We start from the raw sequence: 18612 nt of genomic DNA, 5'->3' as shown, positions 1-18612 counted from the left end.
CATTATGTTGATTGTAAATATAATTATGTTTTATGGTATTTTATGTATGATTTTATGGTAGTATTTTGTAGTAAAATACGTGAGGGCAATAACGAAGAGGATTAATAAGAAATTAAAATAAATTAAACTATGACAACGTAATATATGTACATATTGTGTGGATTGCAAATTGGTCACAAATAGAAGTCAAAAATCAAATAATGGCTTTTAAACTAATATTGTCAGTGTCATGGTATAGCTCAACGTAGCCAGTTCAACATTGTACCGAATTTAAACCACATGCAATGAATTTAACACTTTGGGCCGTACGCATCAAATAAACACGCTTTGAATTAAATGTTGTAAAAGATTTTACCAAAATGTTACGCCTTTACATCAAGGACCTTACAATATAATATTTAACCCTCAAATAATGAAATTTGAGTGAAAAGTTTTGTAAATATTTAAATACAAATTATTTAATGTTTAAACCATGACTTGCAACTTTTCCCACCGAGCGGAATTAAGCCATGCAATCCTCTTATTCAAAAACCGAAAATCACTCAACCGCCTCGTTGCAGAACCAACTCTAATCTTTTCGCCATAAGAGCGAAAACGGAAAATACGGAATAAAGTGTAGACAAGAAATTCCAAGAAGGTGCTAAACGTGACAAGCTAATGAGCAGAGGCGGCAGTAGAGCTCTAATTCTTAGGGCAAACAGCTCGGGTCAATGTACAGGGCAGCTCCTTATCACGCGCTGGGTTTTGAGTGGATATTCTTTTCTGTATTATAAATAAATTGAATTTTTTTTAGAAGGAATGCAATGATTGGGTAAGATTTATTCACATTGACATGATTGGAGAAGATGAAATAAATGTGAATAAAATTATAACTGTTAATTTCCAGAATAATCTGGCATCACTTTTACAGTAGGTATTTAAGAAAACCGGGCAAGTGCGAGTCGGACTCGCGCACGTAGGGTTCCGTACCATAAAACAAAAAAAAACGGAAAAAAATGCAAAAAGAAAACGGTCACCCATCCAAGTACTGACCACGCCCGACGTTGCTTAACTTTGGTCAAAAATCACGTTTGCTGTATGGGAGCCCCACTTAAATCTTTATTTTATTCTGTTTTTAGTATTTGTTGTTATAGCGGCAACAGAAATACATCATCTGTGAAAATTTCAACTGTCTAGCTATCACGGTTCGTGAGATACAGCCTGACGGACGGACGGACGGACAGCGAAGTATTAGTAATAGGGTCCCGTTGTGCCCTTTGGGTACGGAACCCTAAAAAACGTAGCTCACTAAAGAAAACGTAATCGTCGATTTCATTGTTAACCAGTTCGGTTGTTAAAATTTACTTTTTAGTAGGTAGCGTAAAATTTCTGTACTTAACCATTAATTTTTAATGTTCATACAAGGGAATGAAATCGGTAGCTCTTAAGGTCCTCTCTATAATTTGCCATCCTATGGGCCCCGCCACATCTGGCGTCTTTCGAGCGTCGGCGTCTGTCGGCGTCGGTCCAGCGTTATGGAAAATGACGTCGCTGCGCAGTTGCGTCGACGCTGCGTCGACGTTGCGTCGACGTCGGCCATAGAATTGTAGACGCCGACGCTCGAAAGACGCCAGATGTGGGGCCCTATGTTCCGTATTAAACGCGATACCCTGTAGTGTGTATTATATTATATCAGTAATATTAGTATGTTGGATGTTCCATAATATTCCAAAGGTTATTTAAAGATCATTCACAAGAAAACGCACGGCGAGCCGGTCGCATTGCGTAAGAACATACATTTATTCTACGTATATAAATTTCAAATTTAGAGGCTTTTGAGCAGCCTTTTATATGCCTAATAAAAAGGGTTGTATGACTAAAGGCCTTTGTCGAACAGTGAGACACTTTATAGGCTTAATAAAAATTTTAAAATGTGGTGCCTGAAGTTAGTGGTGGTATGCCTGTTTCTGGTAGAGAGTGGGGGTGACTGCCCTAATGTGAAAACACAACTCAGTGCTATAAGGAAGAGGAGGCATATTACGTTTCCCGATGGAGCGGATTTTGTTGTAAGTTTGTTCTCATATTACTATTCATTTCTTTTATGATTTAAACTTTTAGTTAGTGTTTGAGTTCGCTTGGTCCTACATTTATTGTTTTGATTAAATATAATGTATGTATAATAATATGATATTACGATATCAATAGGTATCTGAAAACCAGGACGGTTACGATGATCAAACTCGTTTACTTACGTAATAACGTGATACTCGTAGCCACTGTATACTTCTGTTTCAATCGCGCAGAGCGAAGTTTATTTTATCACGTGGATAATGTCAATGATACTTCTGTTTAATAATATGTACTTATCTTTTTCAATGCAGCTTAATTTGCCGTCTGGTATTATCAAGATTTGTTTGCGTCATCATACTATTTGAGTATATGATTTTGGTTATAGATGACGATCTCACTGGTGAAGGCGTTCATGACACACGCCCCATCAGGGTGGAACCTCGCGCTGGAGATCGACGTCCTCTTCCCGCTTCCCGACGCCAACTTTACCAACGCCATCTATCGGAGGAAGCTGCACCACAGGCAGAAAAGGGAGTTCTGGGAGAGATTGGAGAACGCTTTAGACTAGTGAGTGTTGATTTTTACAAGCATATTTGACTGTTGGGATACTTAAATGCACAATGATTGCCCGACACCTACTTCTCGTACGCCATCTATCGGAGGGAGATGCACCACAGGCAGAAAAGGAGTTCTGGGAGAGATCAGAGAGTGGATCTTCTCCGAGACCACGGGGACAACGCCGTGCTCGAAACGTCGGAGGTGAATCTTAAAACTTAAATACGCGATTAAGTCCCGTTGTGTAGTTTCATAATGATCAGAGAATGCTCTGGACTAGTGAGTGATTATCGATTTTTACTAACCTAAATGAGTGTTGGGATAAATGCATAATAATCGCGCTGGTAATCGTCCGTTTCCTATTTTTCTGCACCAGAGAGGTAGAAAATGGAGTTCTGGGAAAGATTGGAGTATGCTCTAGACTAGTAAGTGATTATTGAATGTTTTTTACTAGCCCATTTTATAGTTGAAAAAATGTACATCATGTAGTTTGTCAACACATAACGGCCTCCTAGCCTAGTCGATAGTGAATTATATCGTCTAGTACCCAAAACACAAGCCACAGTGGGACTGTCGGTCTATGTAAAACTGTCCTATAATTTCATTTATTTACTTATTTATCTTTTTAGGGTTCCGTACCTCAACAGGAAAAAACGGAACCCTTATAGGATCACTCGTGCGTCTGTCTGTCCGTCCGTCTGTCACAGCCAATTTGCTCCGAAACTACTGGACCAATTAAGTTGAAATTTGGTACACATATGTAAGTCTGTGACCCAAAGACGAATATGTAACGTCAACAAATGAATTTTAAACATAAGGGCTACTTTTGGGGGGTAAAAGATAAAATTTAAAAACAAAGTTTTGCAAACTATGTCGTGTTACATATCAAACGAAAGAGCTCATTGTGAGAATCTAAAATATATTTTTTTTTATAAATTTACAACAAAAAATTTAGAAGTTATTCAAGAAATAAGACAAAAAATTACCATTCCCCCCCATCTATCTCCGAAACTACAAGGTCTAAAATTCTGAAAAAAATACTCATAATAGTCCTTTACCTAACGATGACAGGAAAACCTGTTAGAAATCTACAGTCAAGCGTGAGTCGGATTTAAGAACAAAAATGCGGTTTAGGTTTTTTAGGGACACAGCCGCAATGGTTTAAGTGAAACGTGATGTAGACAGCTATTTGCGAAGGCCCTAGGCCGATATCCGCATAAGGCCGAAGGCCCGAAGCGTCCCGAAGAGGCGTGCCATTCCGACTCACGCTTGAAGCTAACTTCAAGCATGAGTCGGAATGGCACGCTTGAAGCTAACTTCAAGCATGAGTCGGAATGACGACAAAAAATGCGACTATAGTTAGACCGTAAAAAGTCTGCAGCGATTTTGATAGCCCACGCAGTGCAAGTGTCATATTAAACGTCAAACTTCTATGAAATTATGACGTATTCATAACACTTACACTGCGTGGGCTGTCATATCCGCTGCAGACTTTTATTGGTGTGACTATAGGCTGTATCTGGCACACAGCCGCATTGGTACAAGTGTAGTACTGATTGATTAGGTTACTATTGTTACGTTTTTTAAAAAGCACTAAACAGGGTGGCCAAAAATTAACTAAGTGTATTCCCGTTGCCAACGTGCAACCCCGAAATTGCGAGGAAAAATTTGGCTGTTTCATACATTTTGGCTGGTCCGTTTTCTACGGGAGGATACATTTTTTTCGCGATTTCGGGGTTGGGGTCCCATAGTAAAAGTTGTAAAGCTCAGTATAATCCGAAAACCTCCCCGGCTACGGGAATGCACTTATTTTTTGGCCACCCTGTAGGTATTATCTCTCTTCGGCCTTTTAAAACACTTGCGGAAGTTGTAGGAAGCGTGACTCGTCGGACGCTCCGAGCTATCAGCCCTAGGCGGAGCTCTGTCTTCAGTCTTCGCATTTGGACACCTTGTACTACTGTTCGGCATTTAATCTTCCTATCTAAGCTACTTTGCATAGTTGCAGAGATAATATAAGCCACCACGCCAGAAAACTTCATGTTACATCTGGTTTTTGATTGACCCATTCGGGTTTTTCAAGACGTTTCACTCACGTCACGTTTGATGTACAAAAAAAATTGTTGAAAATTGTGTGATGTACGGAACCCTTGAAACGCGAGTCCGAACTCGCACTTGACCAGTTTTTATTTGTATTTTCAGTCACAATATGAACGGGCAAGCTTGCATATTACGGAGCGTCTGTGAAGCCAGAACTCATTTAGCGGAGCCAGGAAAATCGCTTGTCCATGACCTGCTACGAGTCATTTTTACGTAAGTTTGCTATTAGATTTATGTAAAAAGCAAATTTACATAAATCTACTAATCGCAGTACAGTCGCCCTTAGATACCTATATTGGAGCGGCCAAGGTGTTTAAATATCAGATAGTCCGTGGCGCTCAACACAAAAAAGTGTGAAAATTTTGCATCAAAAATTCGATTGGCTCCCCTTCGTAAATCAATCTGTGAGTCAAAAGGAGCAACTCTGTAAAAGTAAATTCCATCATCATCATTTGTCGTATAATTAAGTGAACACCAGGGACTAAGAGGAGAGCCTTTATTAAACATCAATACGTTAAAGTTCGTCTTAAGAAACTTATGAGCAACATGGCTGCTCCGATATAACTGACGACGACTGTACGAGTACAACAAATATTTTATCAAAAAAAATAAATAAATAAAATAATCTTTATTGCAACTTTGAGTTGTGACATAACATTGGTTCCTGGTTCTCAAAGTAGGTTTCCCTGTGTCTCAAGAGCCAGTTCCTTCCCAATTACAAGCGTAGGTGATGTTACAATGTTAGACATTTTATATTACATATTTAACAATATTAAAATTAATTTTAAAGAAAGATGAAACTGTGATGTGTGTGTACGCGCGCGTGTGTGAGTATTCTGTGTGTCTGATTTTTAGAATATGTGTGTGTTTCTGTGTGTTTACGCGCGTGTGTCTCTGGTTATTTTAGATTGTATGTACTAGAACACGCTTCGTAATATTAGCTCTTCTGCTTCAGTATAACTTAATGATTTGAACTAAATCTTAATTTTGTTTAACAAGTAAATCGTGACAATTTTAAAAGATTCACGGTAATCACGGTTCATATCCCGAACGATATGTCTAGTAAATCATGCTAGGAAGTGTTAATACAATCTCCATAACGCCATAGAGTACGGGTAATTACCGCGGTAATTAATGGCTTGGTAATCGCTGCGGTGCCGCTGCGGTATCGCCGCGGTATCGCTGATCGCCTTCTAAACCGCGGACGTGACGCGAATTTGTGTTGTTACAATGTAAAGCTTGCCATACACTATAGAAGTTTGATAAGTATACTTTCTTTCTTTTATTACATTTAAATGACGTTTTAACTGTAAGTAAGAAATACATGTGGTATGGTAATATAAACAAAGTGGCTCAAAATACGCCGACAACAAGAATATATTTCATACCTACAGATCTTTTACAAAATAATAAGTAATAATAAATGCGGATTGCGCTGTTCATATACATACGTATACCTTTGAATTTCTTCTCAGATGTATGAAGGTTTACTCACAAAATGCATGATTTTGGAAAATATTTTGAAGATATTTATTATTATTATACCTATATTGTTGTTGTCCTAAGGCACCCCAGAGGTGCAAAGGGCCTTCACAAGCTCGCGCCACGCCATCCTATCTTCAGCGATCGCTCTTGCCTCGCTCCAGCTCAACCCGACCGATTATACCTATATTAAAGATAATAAATTGATAATGCAAACATAATAAACGTAACCGTTCATACAAATCATCAACAAAATGCCGCAGTAAAAATATTTTATTTTTTAATTTGTTAAGTCCAACAAATGCTTAAATGGGAATTTCATGTTACATGAAACATAATATTATTATTGAATATTGCAAGCGACCCAGCGACCTTTATTCGTCTGTTTCACAGTACGCTATTATCAAAACTAAGCAACTGTATATTAAAATACGTGTACGTCAACCCTTAATAATACGAACCGCACAATTTTAATTACTCCAGAGTTAGAGAATCAATTTATATTCTCAGTAGGTACGCGTAAGCTATCGCAGATAATTATCGAAGAAATACATCACACTTATGCTTTCCTTTGAATATAGAGCCTTAACTGTTCCACTTAAGGTATTATTTGCTTTGTCGGAGATAGGTGAGATAAGAGATTGCGAAAGATTTCGTGGTATCTCTTTCAACCAAGTTCGAGTAATATCAAATCATTGTTTGGCAGAGCTGTACTGGGTTACACTTAATTGATAAAATATCAATTAACTTTCATGTTTGTACAGTCAGATCAATATCCCGAGTAATTGATCGCGTATCATTTAACTCGTTATTTCGCTACATTCAAATAATTTCGTTTTAGAATTATATTGGAAAAATATAATTCTAAAATTGGAATTTTTCTACGAATGTAGAAATTTACAGTGACAGTAACGCTGTTACAATATTTATGTCGTCCAAACCTTAATCAAATTTCATGTTAAAAGCAATTTGTATTAAAAAAAAATAAAGGATGATTATGAATGACATTTTTTAGGGTTCCGTACCCAAAGGGTAAAACGGGACCCTATTACTAAGACTTCGCTGTCCGTCCGTCCGTCCGTCCGTCCGTCTGTCACCAGGCTGTATCTCACGAACCGTGATAGCTAGACAGTTGAAATTTTTACAGATGATGTATTTCTGTTGCCGCTATAACAACAAATACTAAAAACAGAATAAAATAACGATTTAAATGGGGCTCCCATACAACAAACGTGATTTTTGACCAAAGTTAAGCAACGTCGGGAGTGGTCAGTACTTGGATGGGTGACCATAGTTTTTGGTTTTTTTTTTGCATTATGGTACGGAACCCTTCGTGCGCGAGTACGACTCGCACTTGCCCGGTTTTTTTTGTTTGAGTGTATAACGCGTGCACGTTTAACGAAAAATAACTTTCATAAAAAGCTTTAATATTGTTACTACAAAAATGTTGTTAGTAAACTTTTTGTTGTAGCAAAACTTTTGTGTTCAACAGCGTAAGGATAAGAATCACGCTTAAAGTATTTTAGAAAGTATTAACTTGGGCGAAAGTATCAGTACCTACAGTAAATAGTTTACAACAGAGTGTTTTTATTTTGTTGAATTGTCTTGTATGATTATTGATGAACTTGAACCTACTAACTAAAATACAAAAGGACACACAATGTCGCAAGCAATAGCGCAAGGCCTAACCTGCCGCTTGTCAGATCCACAGAGAGAGGAAACTACCTAATTACTTACTTATTATAAAGTGAGAGAGTCCTCTTCCTCGCGTTATCCCGGCATTTTGCCACGGCTCACATAGGAGCCTGGGGTCCGCTTGACAACTAATCCCATGATTTGACGTAGGCACTAGTTTTTACGAAAGCGACTGCCATCTGACCTTCCAACCCAGAGGGGAAACTAGGCCTTATTGGGATTAGTCCGGTTTCCTCACGATGTTTTCCTTCACCGAAAAGCGACTAGTAAAATATCAAATGATATTTCGTACATAAGTTCCGAAAAACTCATTGGTACGAGCCGGGGTTTGAACCCGCGACATCCGGATTGCAAGTCGCACGCTCTTACCGCTAGGCCACCAGCGCTTCATAAAGTGAGAGAGTGAGGCCTGATATTATTTAGTATATTCAGTATATTTATTACATCAACATGTTGTTTTACAAGGTATTCAGGTATTTATATCTGTATCAAACATGAACCCTGTTAGGGCATAGCAATCTTATAACTATATCTTATATCTAATAATTTACATATCTATATCTAATAATTCTTGCATATAAAAAAAAACAACATATAGCATTAAAAATTTGGTGCAAATCATATTTAAACATTAATTTTCAATAATACAATAATACAATTCTTGAATAAAAATTTAAATAACTGATTGTAAAGATAAGTATTAATCTTTAGAAATATGACATAAAGTTTCGCAGTTTTAAATAACTTAAAGGCGATATTTATCAGTCTGGCGCCTCGAAGACACATCGCCCCGCGGGAGGGTGTCCACGGAACTTATCGCGAATATTTCACTTGCCGGTTATATTGTATTTTTCAAAATGGTCCTGAAAAGGTAAGCTTCTTAGCGAGCATAAAATCAGATATAATTTTAAAATTTAAGTTGCTATGAATATATTCTTAGCGATGTAAAGTATGACTCTACGTTTGAATCTTATTTAGGTGACATAACATGGAATTCCTCTTTACCATGGAATATTTTTTTTTAATTTACTATTTCTATAAAAAAAAAATTAAATAATTTTACAAGCGGCTTTGATAGTTGATGCGACAACAAATATAAAGTTAAAACCAATTATTAACGAAAAGTAACACAGACAGCCAACTGATATTAGAAAACGATGTCCTTACAACATCAACATATTTTACCTGAAAGGTACTGTGTATCTTTACCAAAACTAAATACTATCCATAAAATATTATGTCAGAAGCCTTGTTGAAAAAAATATATTGAGAAAAACCAAACTAGCCATAATACTTGAGTAACATCCGCAAATATCTCAACCTAAAAACAATAGCCTCTCTTCAAAACAAATACACATCTCTACATATTTTTCAAATATCTATGAAAAAGCATATGTTCCTTAAAAACTTTGGCCGATACGCTCTTTTTCAAGTCAGAAAGTTGTAATGCTACAGTTTTAAAAAGAATCAAGCCTTCTTACATATCTAAGGGAGTTACTGCCTTTTTACTCCAGTGGCGTTGAGGCCGTTAGTCTCAGATGCAATGGGTTTAATAAATAATCTCTATCTGCAGGGCGCCGCTTCACGAGAGGGGGTTCGTGGAGGAAGTGGGGGGGAGGTACGAGGATCTGCTCGACCCCCACCTCTGTGACAAGGTCAACGACTGTCCGATTTCTTTTCTGCAAGTTGTTTTGGCGCTGAACAAGCAGAGGTATTAGAAATATGTGCTGTATTGAAATGCATTTGTACAATATTTCGACGGTTTGGTTAATATACTTTAAGCACATCTCATCTGCTTTATATTTTTGCTCGAAATGGGCAAAATTGTTGATACCTTTATATTTTTTATAACATGTTATACTTTTTACACAATTTTAACAATAATATATTATCTTATCTTATGTTATCACACTTAGAGAAATCAATTTAATTGAATGGTTAGATATTTACAAAACATGAGATTGACCATCAATAAAATATCGTTACTTGGGTATCTTGAAAGTTCAACAGATTATCGACTCTTTATTGTATATTTGAACAATATATGGTGTGTATATAATCACCAGATTGGAAAGGGAGAGGGGAGGCATTTGCCCAGCAGTGGGAAACACACACATAGGCTATAAAAAAAAAACACTGGAACTTTAATTATATCTTTTCGTAATGTGAAATCCTCTTGTTAAGTAAAATAAGTGGTACGTGAATTGCTTTCGTTGTGTATTTCTATTTACACGTTTACGACTTCCTGTTATTTAATAAATCATTTTGAATTTCATGGTTTTTGGTTTTATTTAAATTATTGCTGTGGTGGCTCTAGTGAAGTACTTATACTTAACTTTTGTGTAACCTCAGTAAGGGCCCCCCCACATCTAGCGTCTTTCGAGCGTCGGCGTCTGTCGGCGTCTGGTCAGCGCTATGGAAAATGACGTCGCTGCGCAGTTGCGTCGACGTTGCGTCGAGCGCGGCCATACAGTTGTAGACGCCGACGCTCGAAAGACGCTAGATGTGGGGGGGCCCTAAAAGTGTCCAGTGATAAGTTTCATGCAAGATTTATGGAGCCCGAAACAGATTTTTAATTTATTTATGGTTTTGAACTGATTTTAACACGTCCTTGAAGATCATCCACGTTCATTGGTGCATGCGAAACGAAGTGAAAGTCGTGCGTGAGATGCTTGCCAATAAGTAATAGTTATTTACAATACAAGTGCGCAAAATAGGAAATTCGCAACGAGTGGCGAATTTACACGTGTTGCGTTAAATCGATACGTGTCGAATTACCTATTCGCACCGAATTAACGTTTTACAGTACATATGACCGTTTAAATTTTCGACGTAGTTATGTAACATGCATATTATAGCACCTTATGTCGTAATTTAGCCGTAACCCGTGTGTATGTCCTATATTATAAATGTACTATTATAATACGATACAAGTGCGAAAAGTAGAAAATTCGATAATGTTTGATATAGGCACGTATTATCCTTAATCCCGAGGGCGGTAAAGTAGCACCATATAAAGATTTACGTTCCACTTTTGGAAATATTGGAAGGTAAATATGCGCAAAGAAATGTACGTACAAAAACTGTAACAACCTGTCTTTAAAATACATTTATAAAACGCTTATAATGATCGTTTTTATCCCCTCAACATCAAATAACCCTCACCTGAGGGAGCGGGTGCTGTACGTTGAGTAGCACGCCTAGATTACCAGGTTATTGAAACGATATATTCCATTAAACCGAGTAGAAAGTCACTGCCGGGATGGTCGGAGTAAAAGGAGACCGCGTTTTTGGATAAATTAGTTCAAACTTTCTTTATCTTGTAAGACATATCAAGATCACATCTGGAATCTTGAATTGGTTAAGTGGTGGAGATGAGAGTAGGTAAGTAGTTGCCAGGAAAATCATCATCATCATCATCATCATTTCAGCCTATATACGTCCCACTGCTGAGCACAGGCCTCCTCTCATGCGCGAGAGGGCTTGGGCTATAGTCCCTACGCTAGCCCAATACGAATTGGGTACTTCACATACACCTTTGAATTTCTTCGCAGATGTATGCAGGTTTCCTCCCGATGTTTTCCTTCACCGAAAAGCTAGTGGCAAATATCAAATCATATTTCGTACATAAGTTCCGAAAAACTCATTGGTACGAGCCAGGATTTGAACCCGCGACCTCCGGATTGAAAGTCGGGCGTCATATCCACTCGGCCACCGCTTCAGGAAAATAAGTACCTATTATTTACCTTCGGGAAAAGTGGCGTGTTCTTGTTTCGGAGGCTAAGACTTCCTTTGGGTGGCTAAGCCACATCAGGTAATAGGTATAAATCTATTTCCAACACTTTTCCTAGCAACTGAGAAAAAAAAATGTTCGTTTGTAAAAGAAACAGAAAATAAAGATAATGTTTCAGCCTTTTGTAGTAAGGAATAATTAAAAAAAAACATGAATTGAAAATTGTAATCTAATAAATGAAGTTATTGAACAATGTGTAGGTATTCAATAATATACAGGTAAATTATTTCTACTACCTAATAAGACTGATAGTGATTACATTACACATAAAAACTTTTTACAAAAAAAAGAAAACCGACTTCAAAAAGGATGAAATAAAATATTAGGTATCCTTTTTAAGTCTATGCGTTACCAACTGATATGTTTGAAGTCGGTGCCAAGCCAACTTTTGAAGCATACCATGATTTTGGTGCGATTCGATAAGGATGTACCTACGTTGGATTGCCTTACACGACGACAATGAACGTACTTTCTGTAGGTACAGTCGATGTTAAAAATATGTTTACACTTTTCGTGTTATAACAAAGGAGTAAGGTGCAAAAGTGTAAACATATTTTTGACGTCGACTGTACCTAAGAACACACGATCAAACCTTCTTGGCACAGTCCGTACCATGTTTGTCGGCACGCAAGCGTGGGATTGGGACTGAATTTATTTCCCGTCCCTTATTCAGAGGACTACATTTCAAAATATAAAAGAATTCAAGGAATTTACTTTCTTGCTAAATTTCACCTAAAGCGGTTCAGTTGTTTAGCCATTAAAAGGCGACAAAGAGGCAGACAGAATTACTTACACATTTATAATTAGTTATTAGTACAGTTCTAATGGGATTTATAGTCATAAAGCTGATTATTTTTGACGGGTATTGTTACTACTTGGCTTGGCACCGACTTCAAACATATCAGTTGGTAACGCATAGACTTAAAAAGGATACCTAATATTTTATTTCATCCTTTTTGAAGTCGGTTTTCTTTTTTTTGTAAAAAGTTTTTATTTTTCCATTTTTAGTTTTAACGCATTGTTAAGAGCGCGACGCATGAATGAAAAACGACACCATGATTAACACTAAATTCGTGTATCTACTTTAATAAATATGTAATCAGGAATTTTCTCGAGTCCGTCTGGGAAATTATAATTCCTGTCGGCGGTGGCGGGGCGGAGGATGGATTTAGTGTAGTCACTAAATCCATCCTCCGCCCCGCCACTGACCCAATCCCTCAACCCCCCCCGATCAACCCCTGATCCATGTACCCCTCGGCCCTGAACCAGCAGCCCTTCAACCACCATTACCCGACCCCTTAACTCCTAACCCTAACCCCAAATCAAATTGGACTACATCAAATTGGCGGTGTTCGGAAGCAAATGCTCGAGTTACTTTAGAAAACACCGAAATCACTTTACACGTGCCTTTAAAAACTGAGGAGTTCCCTCAATTCCTCATAGATTCCATCATCAGACCAGAACCAAAAATAATATGGAAACACCTAGGAGGCAACTCCTTCCAAACAAAAAAAGATTTACTCAAATCGGATCACAGGTGCCGGAGTAATCGCTGAATATACTACATTTAAAATCATCATCATTATCATCAAAACAATCATCATCATCAGGTCTACTTCATCAAAGTGGTGGTTTTCGGGAGAAAATGCTCGACTTGCTTAAGAAAACACCCAAATCACCATACATGTGCCTTTAAAAATTGAGGAGTTCCCTCAATTCCTCATGGATCCCATCATCAGAACAGAGCCAAATTAAAATGGGACCAACTCGGAGGTAGCTCCTTTCAAACAAAAAAAGAATTACTCAAATCGGACTACGGATGTCGGAGTAATCGGTGAACGTACATAGAAAAAAAAAAAAAAAAAAATAGCCACAGCCGAATACAGAACCTCCTCCTTCTATGAAATGGAAGTCGGTTAAAAAGTAAAACAGTACCTAAACGACACACTTTGTTAAATTTTGTCCCTTTCTGACAAAAACAACTGTCAAAATGACGGACAAGGACAAACGATTATCAAGGGCTTGTTAGACTTAGCAGGTGCTTAAAAACGGCTCGGCAACGACATTGCGCGACTGGCGACGGCAGCGACGTCAATCATAGGTCTGTGCCCTGTTTATCAAAAGCTTGTAACTTGTAGGTACTACAAGTGGAATTCCCTTGGTGACAGGGCTATAACCGCGAAAATCGAAGTTCGCAAATTGCGGGGATTTTTCTCTGTCACTCTAATTATGCCTTCATTGGAGTAAAAGAGAAAAATCCCCGCAATTTGCGAATTTCGGTTTTCATGGTAGCCGCTCGGCTTTGTTTGAAAGGGACTTCCACTTGTATTACAATTTACAAGCTTTTGATAAACAGGGCACTTATCGCTAAATCTCGATCCAACCTATGGTTGCCGCCGCCGCCGTCGCCAGTCGCAATGTCCTGGCTGAGCCGTAAGAACAAAGCCAAAAATCGCTATCGTTCGTGTAATGGACGGATCCCGCAGCACGGCCTCTCTCGTGATCACCCCATCCATTAAGATCGATCATATATGCTGAAACACGCAGCTCTCATTTTGCATTAGATGCGTGACTCGAGACCTTAAGAAAACTTCATCTCGGCGACAATGGGTGATGGAGAGGGTGCCATGTTTGGAGGAGTTCATTTTAAAAGAAAATAAGGCGTACCTTTGACACGTTTTCAATTCTTTTATCAATTTCATGGCACATAACGTAAAAGTCCTAGTGCTCGATAAATGACACTCTTTTTTTTTGACGGAGTGGGAATGCGTTTATGCACGGAGTGTGGGACTCGCCGCTCCTTTCCCCTCTCCTGGCAAGAGAGGGGGAGAATTTGGGATAAATGACACCCTTACTTAAATGACACCCTGCTGTCACCTCTACTGACAAGGACTTCCTGGGATAGTGACGGACACTCGGACGTCCACCTTACAGTCATCGATAGTAGCTGATGAAGGAGTGAACGCGCCCAAAATTATCTACCACCCTGAAATACGTTTTTGCGTTCAAAAGTATCTGTTACACGGTTATTGTTCTACATAAGTAGTCAAGCGCATAAGTTGTTCGCAGAAATCGCGAAGCGTCTGGTTGACGTAACTGGTGACCAAAGAGCTGGCGGCTACCTCGCACAACGTGTCAGCATTGCGATAGAGCGGGGAAATGCCGCCAGCATCGTTGGTACAATGCCTCAGGGGCCTATTTTAGATTTAATTTGTAGTACCACTGTACATATATTGTTAGTAGTCAATTCTTTTTTAGGGTTCCGTACCTCAAAAGGAAAAGAACGGAACCCTTATAGGATCACTCGTGCGTCTGTCTGTCTGTCTGTTCGTCTGTCACAGCCGATTTTCTCCGGAACTACTGGACCAATTAAGTTGAATTTTGGTACACATATGTAAGTTTGTGACCCAAATACGGACATGTAACGTAAACAAATTAATTTTAAACATGGGGGCCACTTTTGGGGGATAAATGAGAAAATTAAAAAATAAAGTTTTTCAAACTATATCATGTTACATATCAAATGAAAGAGCTTATTGTAGGGGTTCTCAAATATCTTTTTTTATAATTTTCGAATAAATAGTTTAGAAGTAATTCAAGAAAATAGGCAAAAAATTACCATTCCCCCCCCCCCCTTTATCTCCGAAACTACTGGGTCTAAAATTTTGAAAAAAATACATCAAATAGGTCTATACCTACAGATGACAGAAAAACCTATTAGAAATGTACAGTCAAGCGTGAGTCGGACTTAATTACTTAGTTTTTGATCCGACCCCTACGGATTTTTTAAAGAGATGTCACTCACGTTTCACATAAAAAAATACATTTTTAAAAATTGTGTAATGTACGGAACCTCTGGAACGCGGGTCCGACTCGCGCTTGGCCGGTTTTTTTTAAGTTATTAGACTGTAGATAATTTTGACGCGTAGTTTGTTCCGATGGCTTATGATGCTGATTGAACAATTTAGTGTAAACAAAAACAACAATATTAAAATAGACAAGTACAAGTAGTTTTTGTAAGAACTAGTTTTGGCATAGAGGTACAATAACATAGAGAAGACACGGGGGAGTGGCCAAATGACCGAACGAGATACACTTATAGAACTTTCAGTAGGAGTAGCAGAGAAAGCGGTACTATTGCTTGTCCTTGTCACAGTCTCACTTTTTGTTTGTTCCCCACCTTTTTGTTAGTATGGGCTATGGTGGGCAACAAATAACCCGACCGAATTACGTAGATTGTTTTTGGTATATTGTCAGGAATGTTAAAACGTGTTTTTAATATTGTCGCATTGCGTATGTTTTGTCCCTCACGGAGGCACGCGCACACCACTTCTATAGGATGCTACTTCTATGAGTTTTGGTCATAAGTAAAGGGACATTTTGTAACAAAATTACTAGATCATATATTGTGTACTCTGTAGCTTGTATTGATATATAGATGTTGGATCTCAATATTCTCAATAACTTATGTACGAAATATCATTTGATATTTACCAGTTGCTTTTCGGTGAAGGAAAACATCGTGAGGAAACCGGACAAACACAAAAGTTAAGAGCCATGAAGGTAAATGTTCTTATTTTACTTTTATCCACATGAAAAGGTATTTTATTTGGATAAGTTTGATAAAATCATTACTTACATGCTCACAAGCTGTTAACTATTGTCCACACAGGAGAGAAAAGTGTATGTTCGGACGAACACACAAGTTCTCTTAAGCGCCACTTTCACCATCCCACTAGCCCGGGGTTAAGCGGTTAAACCGTTAACTCATTGGTAAATTGTATTAGTAACCATGGTAACTCCAGGTTTAACCGGTTAACCCCGGGTTAGTGGGACGGTGCAAGTAACCCTAAGCTATCTACTTATAAACCCAGCAGTACGCACAATATAATGTTGGATTGGGGAGCGAGCCCACAATCTCCGAACAACGCAAAGGCATCAACAAATCACTGGATTCAGTTGCATAATCCTCAGATCAGTTTCAACCGGAAAGATGGATTTCAACTGCCAAGTGTCCGAAATTCGGTGATATTCCGGTTCACAAATTAAAAAGCGACTGACGTATTGTGAGTGTGATTATATGAACGTAACTACCTATTTTATTTATGTAGTCGCTACCTCATCTATCCTACAAAATTGCGTTTGACGTACTAAATTTCACAAAAAAACATAGTAACTACCTAATGCAAAAAATAGCCAAAGTCAGACCAATCTAACTTTGCATTTGTTATAACAAAGTGTGGCAATGTCATCATTACTATTAAATTTCTATGAAAATAATATATGGTGTTTTAATGACACTCCTTCACTTTACTCTGTTCTACTCGGTGCAAAGTTAGTTTAGACGGAATCTACAGAATTGTTGCCCCTTCAAAAACATTACTTAGGATTAGTTAGAAACAATAGTAGAGACCAAAACATATTACCAGACATAGCTTCGATATTAGCTAAAAAATTGCTAAAACTTACCAGAAATGCACTTAGTGTCACATGGTCGACAGTTTTCTAACTGCGAAAAGTGACTTACAGTTTCAATTTTAAAATCCACCATCACAACCCGTAGTTAAAGTGACTTTAATGCCGGCGAGGCGCTTAGCGGAGGAAGCAGCTGAGAAAAATGCCAATAGAGACACTAAGCGCGCATAGATTTAAATAAAACATTAGCGCCATTTTGCTGGTTTGTTTTAAATATTGCAGTGCAAGTTTTGTTCCAATAATTACTCTAATTTTAAGTAAATTCTCCTTTTCAATAAAATTAACAAGTAATTGAAAACCGAAAAAGTGCGAGTCGGTCTCCCGCACGAAGGGTTCCGTACCATTACGCAAAAAACTGCAACAAATAAAACTGGTCAAGTGCGAGTCGAACTCGCCTTTCAAGGGTTCCGTACATCACATAATTTTCAACATTTTTTTGTACGTGAAACGTCTTGAAAAACCCGAATGGGTCAATCAAAAACCAGATGTAAAATGAAGTTTTCTGGCGTGGTGGCTTATATCTTTACATCTCTGAAGATTAAATGCCGAACAATAGTACAAGTGTCCAAATGCGTAGAGCTGAAAACAGTGAAAACTCGAGCGTCCGACGGGTCGCGCTTCCTACAACTTCCAAAAGTGTTTTAAAAGCGAAGGCCGAAGAAAGATAATACCTACAGGATGGCCAAAAATAAAAGTGTATTTCCGTAGCCAGGGAGGTTTTGGGATTATACTGAGCGACTTTTAGTATGGGACCAACCCCGAAATCGCAAAAAAAGAAGTATATATCCTCCCATAGAAAACGGACCAGCCTAAATGTATGAAACAGCCAAATTTTTCCTCGCGATTTCAGAGTTGCACGTTGGCAACGGGAATACACTTAGTTTATTTTTTAGCCATCCTGTATACCTAGTGCTTTTTAAAACACGTAACAATAGTAACCTAATCAATCAGTACAGTCAGCAACAGAAGTTGCTAAGCTGGTGAGGGGTTTAAAATGATCTGGACGCGACTTTATAGTTAAGACAATAAGAGCATGTCAAGGTAATTTTGAACACCTCGCCCGCTTAGCAACTTCTGCTGTTGACTGTACTACAAGTACCATTGCGGCTATGTGCCAGTTACAGCCTAGTCGCATTTTTTGTCTTCAGTCCGACTCACGCTTGAAGCTAAAGGAACGCCACTTTGGGACGCTTCGGACCTTTGGCCTTATGCGGATATCGGCCTATGGCCTTCGCAATAGCTATCTACATCACGTTTCACTTAAACCATTGCGGCTGTGTCCCTAAAAAACCGTTAACCGCATTTATGTTCTTAAATCCGACTCACGCTTGACTCTAGATTTCTAATAGGTTTTCCTGTCATCTTTAGGTAAAGGACTATTTTGTGTATTTTTTTCAGAATTTTAGACCCAGTAGTTTCGGAGATAGAGGGGGGGGAATGGTCATTTTTTGTCTATTTTCTTGAAT

At 38.3% G+C, this 18612-nt stretch overlaps 1 protein-coding gene across 1 annotated transcript; it reads left to right on the top strand.

Moving 5' to 3' along the window:
• Positions 1–1904: 1904 nt before the first annotated feature.
• On the top strand, positions 1905–9597 carry LOC134669249 (uncharacterized). Its single transcript, XM_063526758.1, has 4 exons — positions 1905–2045; positions 2435–2616; positions 4804–4914; positions 9452–9597. Exons 1-4 carry the CDS (start codon positions 1911–1913, stop codon positions 9594–9596), a joined length of 573 nt encoding a protein of 190 aa, XP_063382828.1. The 5' UTR covers positions 1905–1910; the 3' UTR covers position 9597.
• Positions 9598–18612: the final 9015 nt, after the last annotated feature.

Source organism: Cydia fagiglandana, chromosome 12, assembly GCF_963556715.1.
Source record: "Cydia fagiglandana chromosome 12, ilCydFagi1.1, whole genome shotgun sequence".
Taxonomy (NCBI): domain Eukaryota; kingdom Metazoa; phylum Arthropoda; class Insecta; order Lepidoptera; family Tortricidae; genus Cydia; species Cydia fagiglandana.
Note: the sequence above shows the minus strand (reverse complement) of the source record. Positions and strands in the feature narration are given on the sequence as shown.

Bases quoted from the DNA above. Each gene is read 5' to 3' on its own strand.
- LOC134669249 (XM_063526758.1), top strand. From the start codon at position 1,911: ATGTGGTGCCTGAAGTTAGTGGTGGTATGCCTGTTTCTGGTAGAGAGT. The intron at 2,046-2,434 runs GTAAGTTTGTTC...TTTTGGTTATAG, and splicing joins CCGATGGAGCGGATTTTGTT to ATGACGATCTCACTGGTGAA. The intron at 2,617-4,803 runs GTGAGTGTTGAT...TTGTATTTTCAG, and splicing joins TTGGAGAACGCTTTAGACTA to TCACAATATGAACGGGCAAG.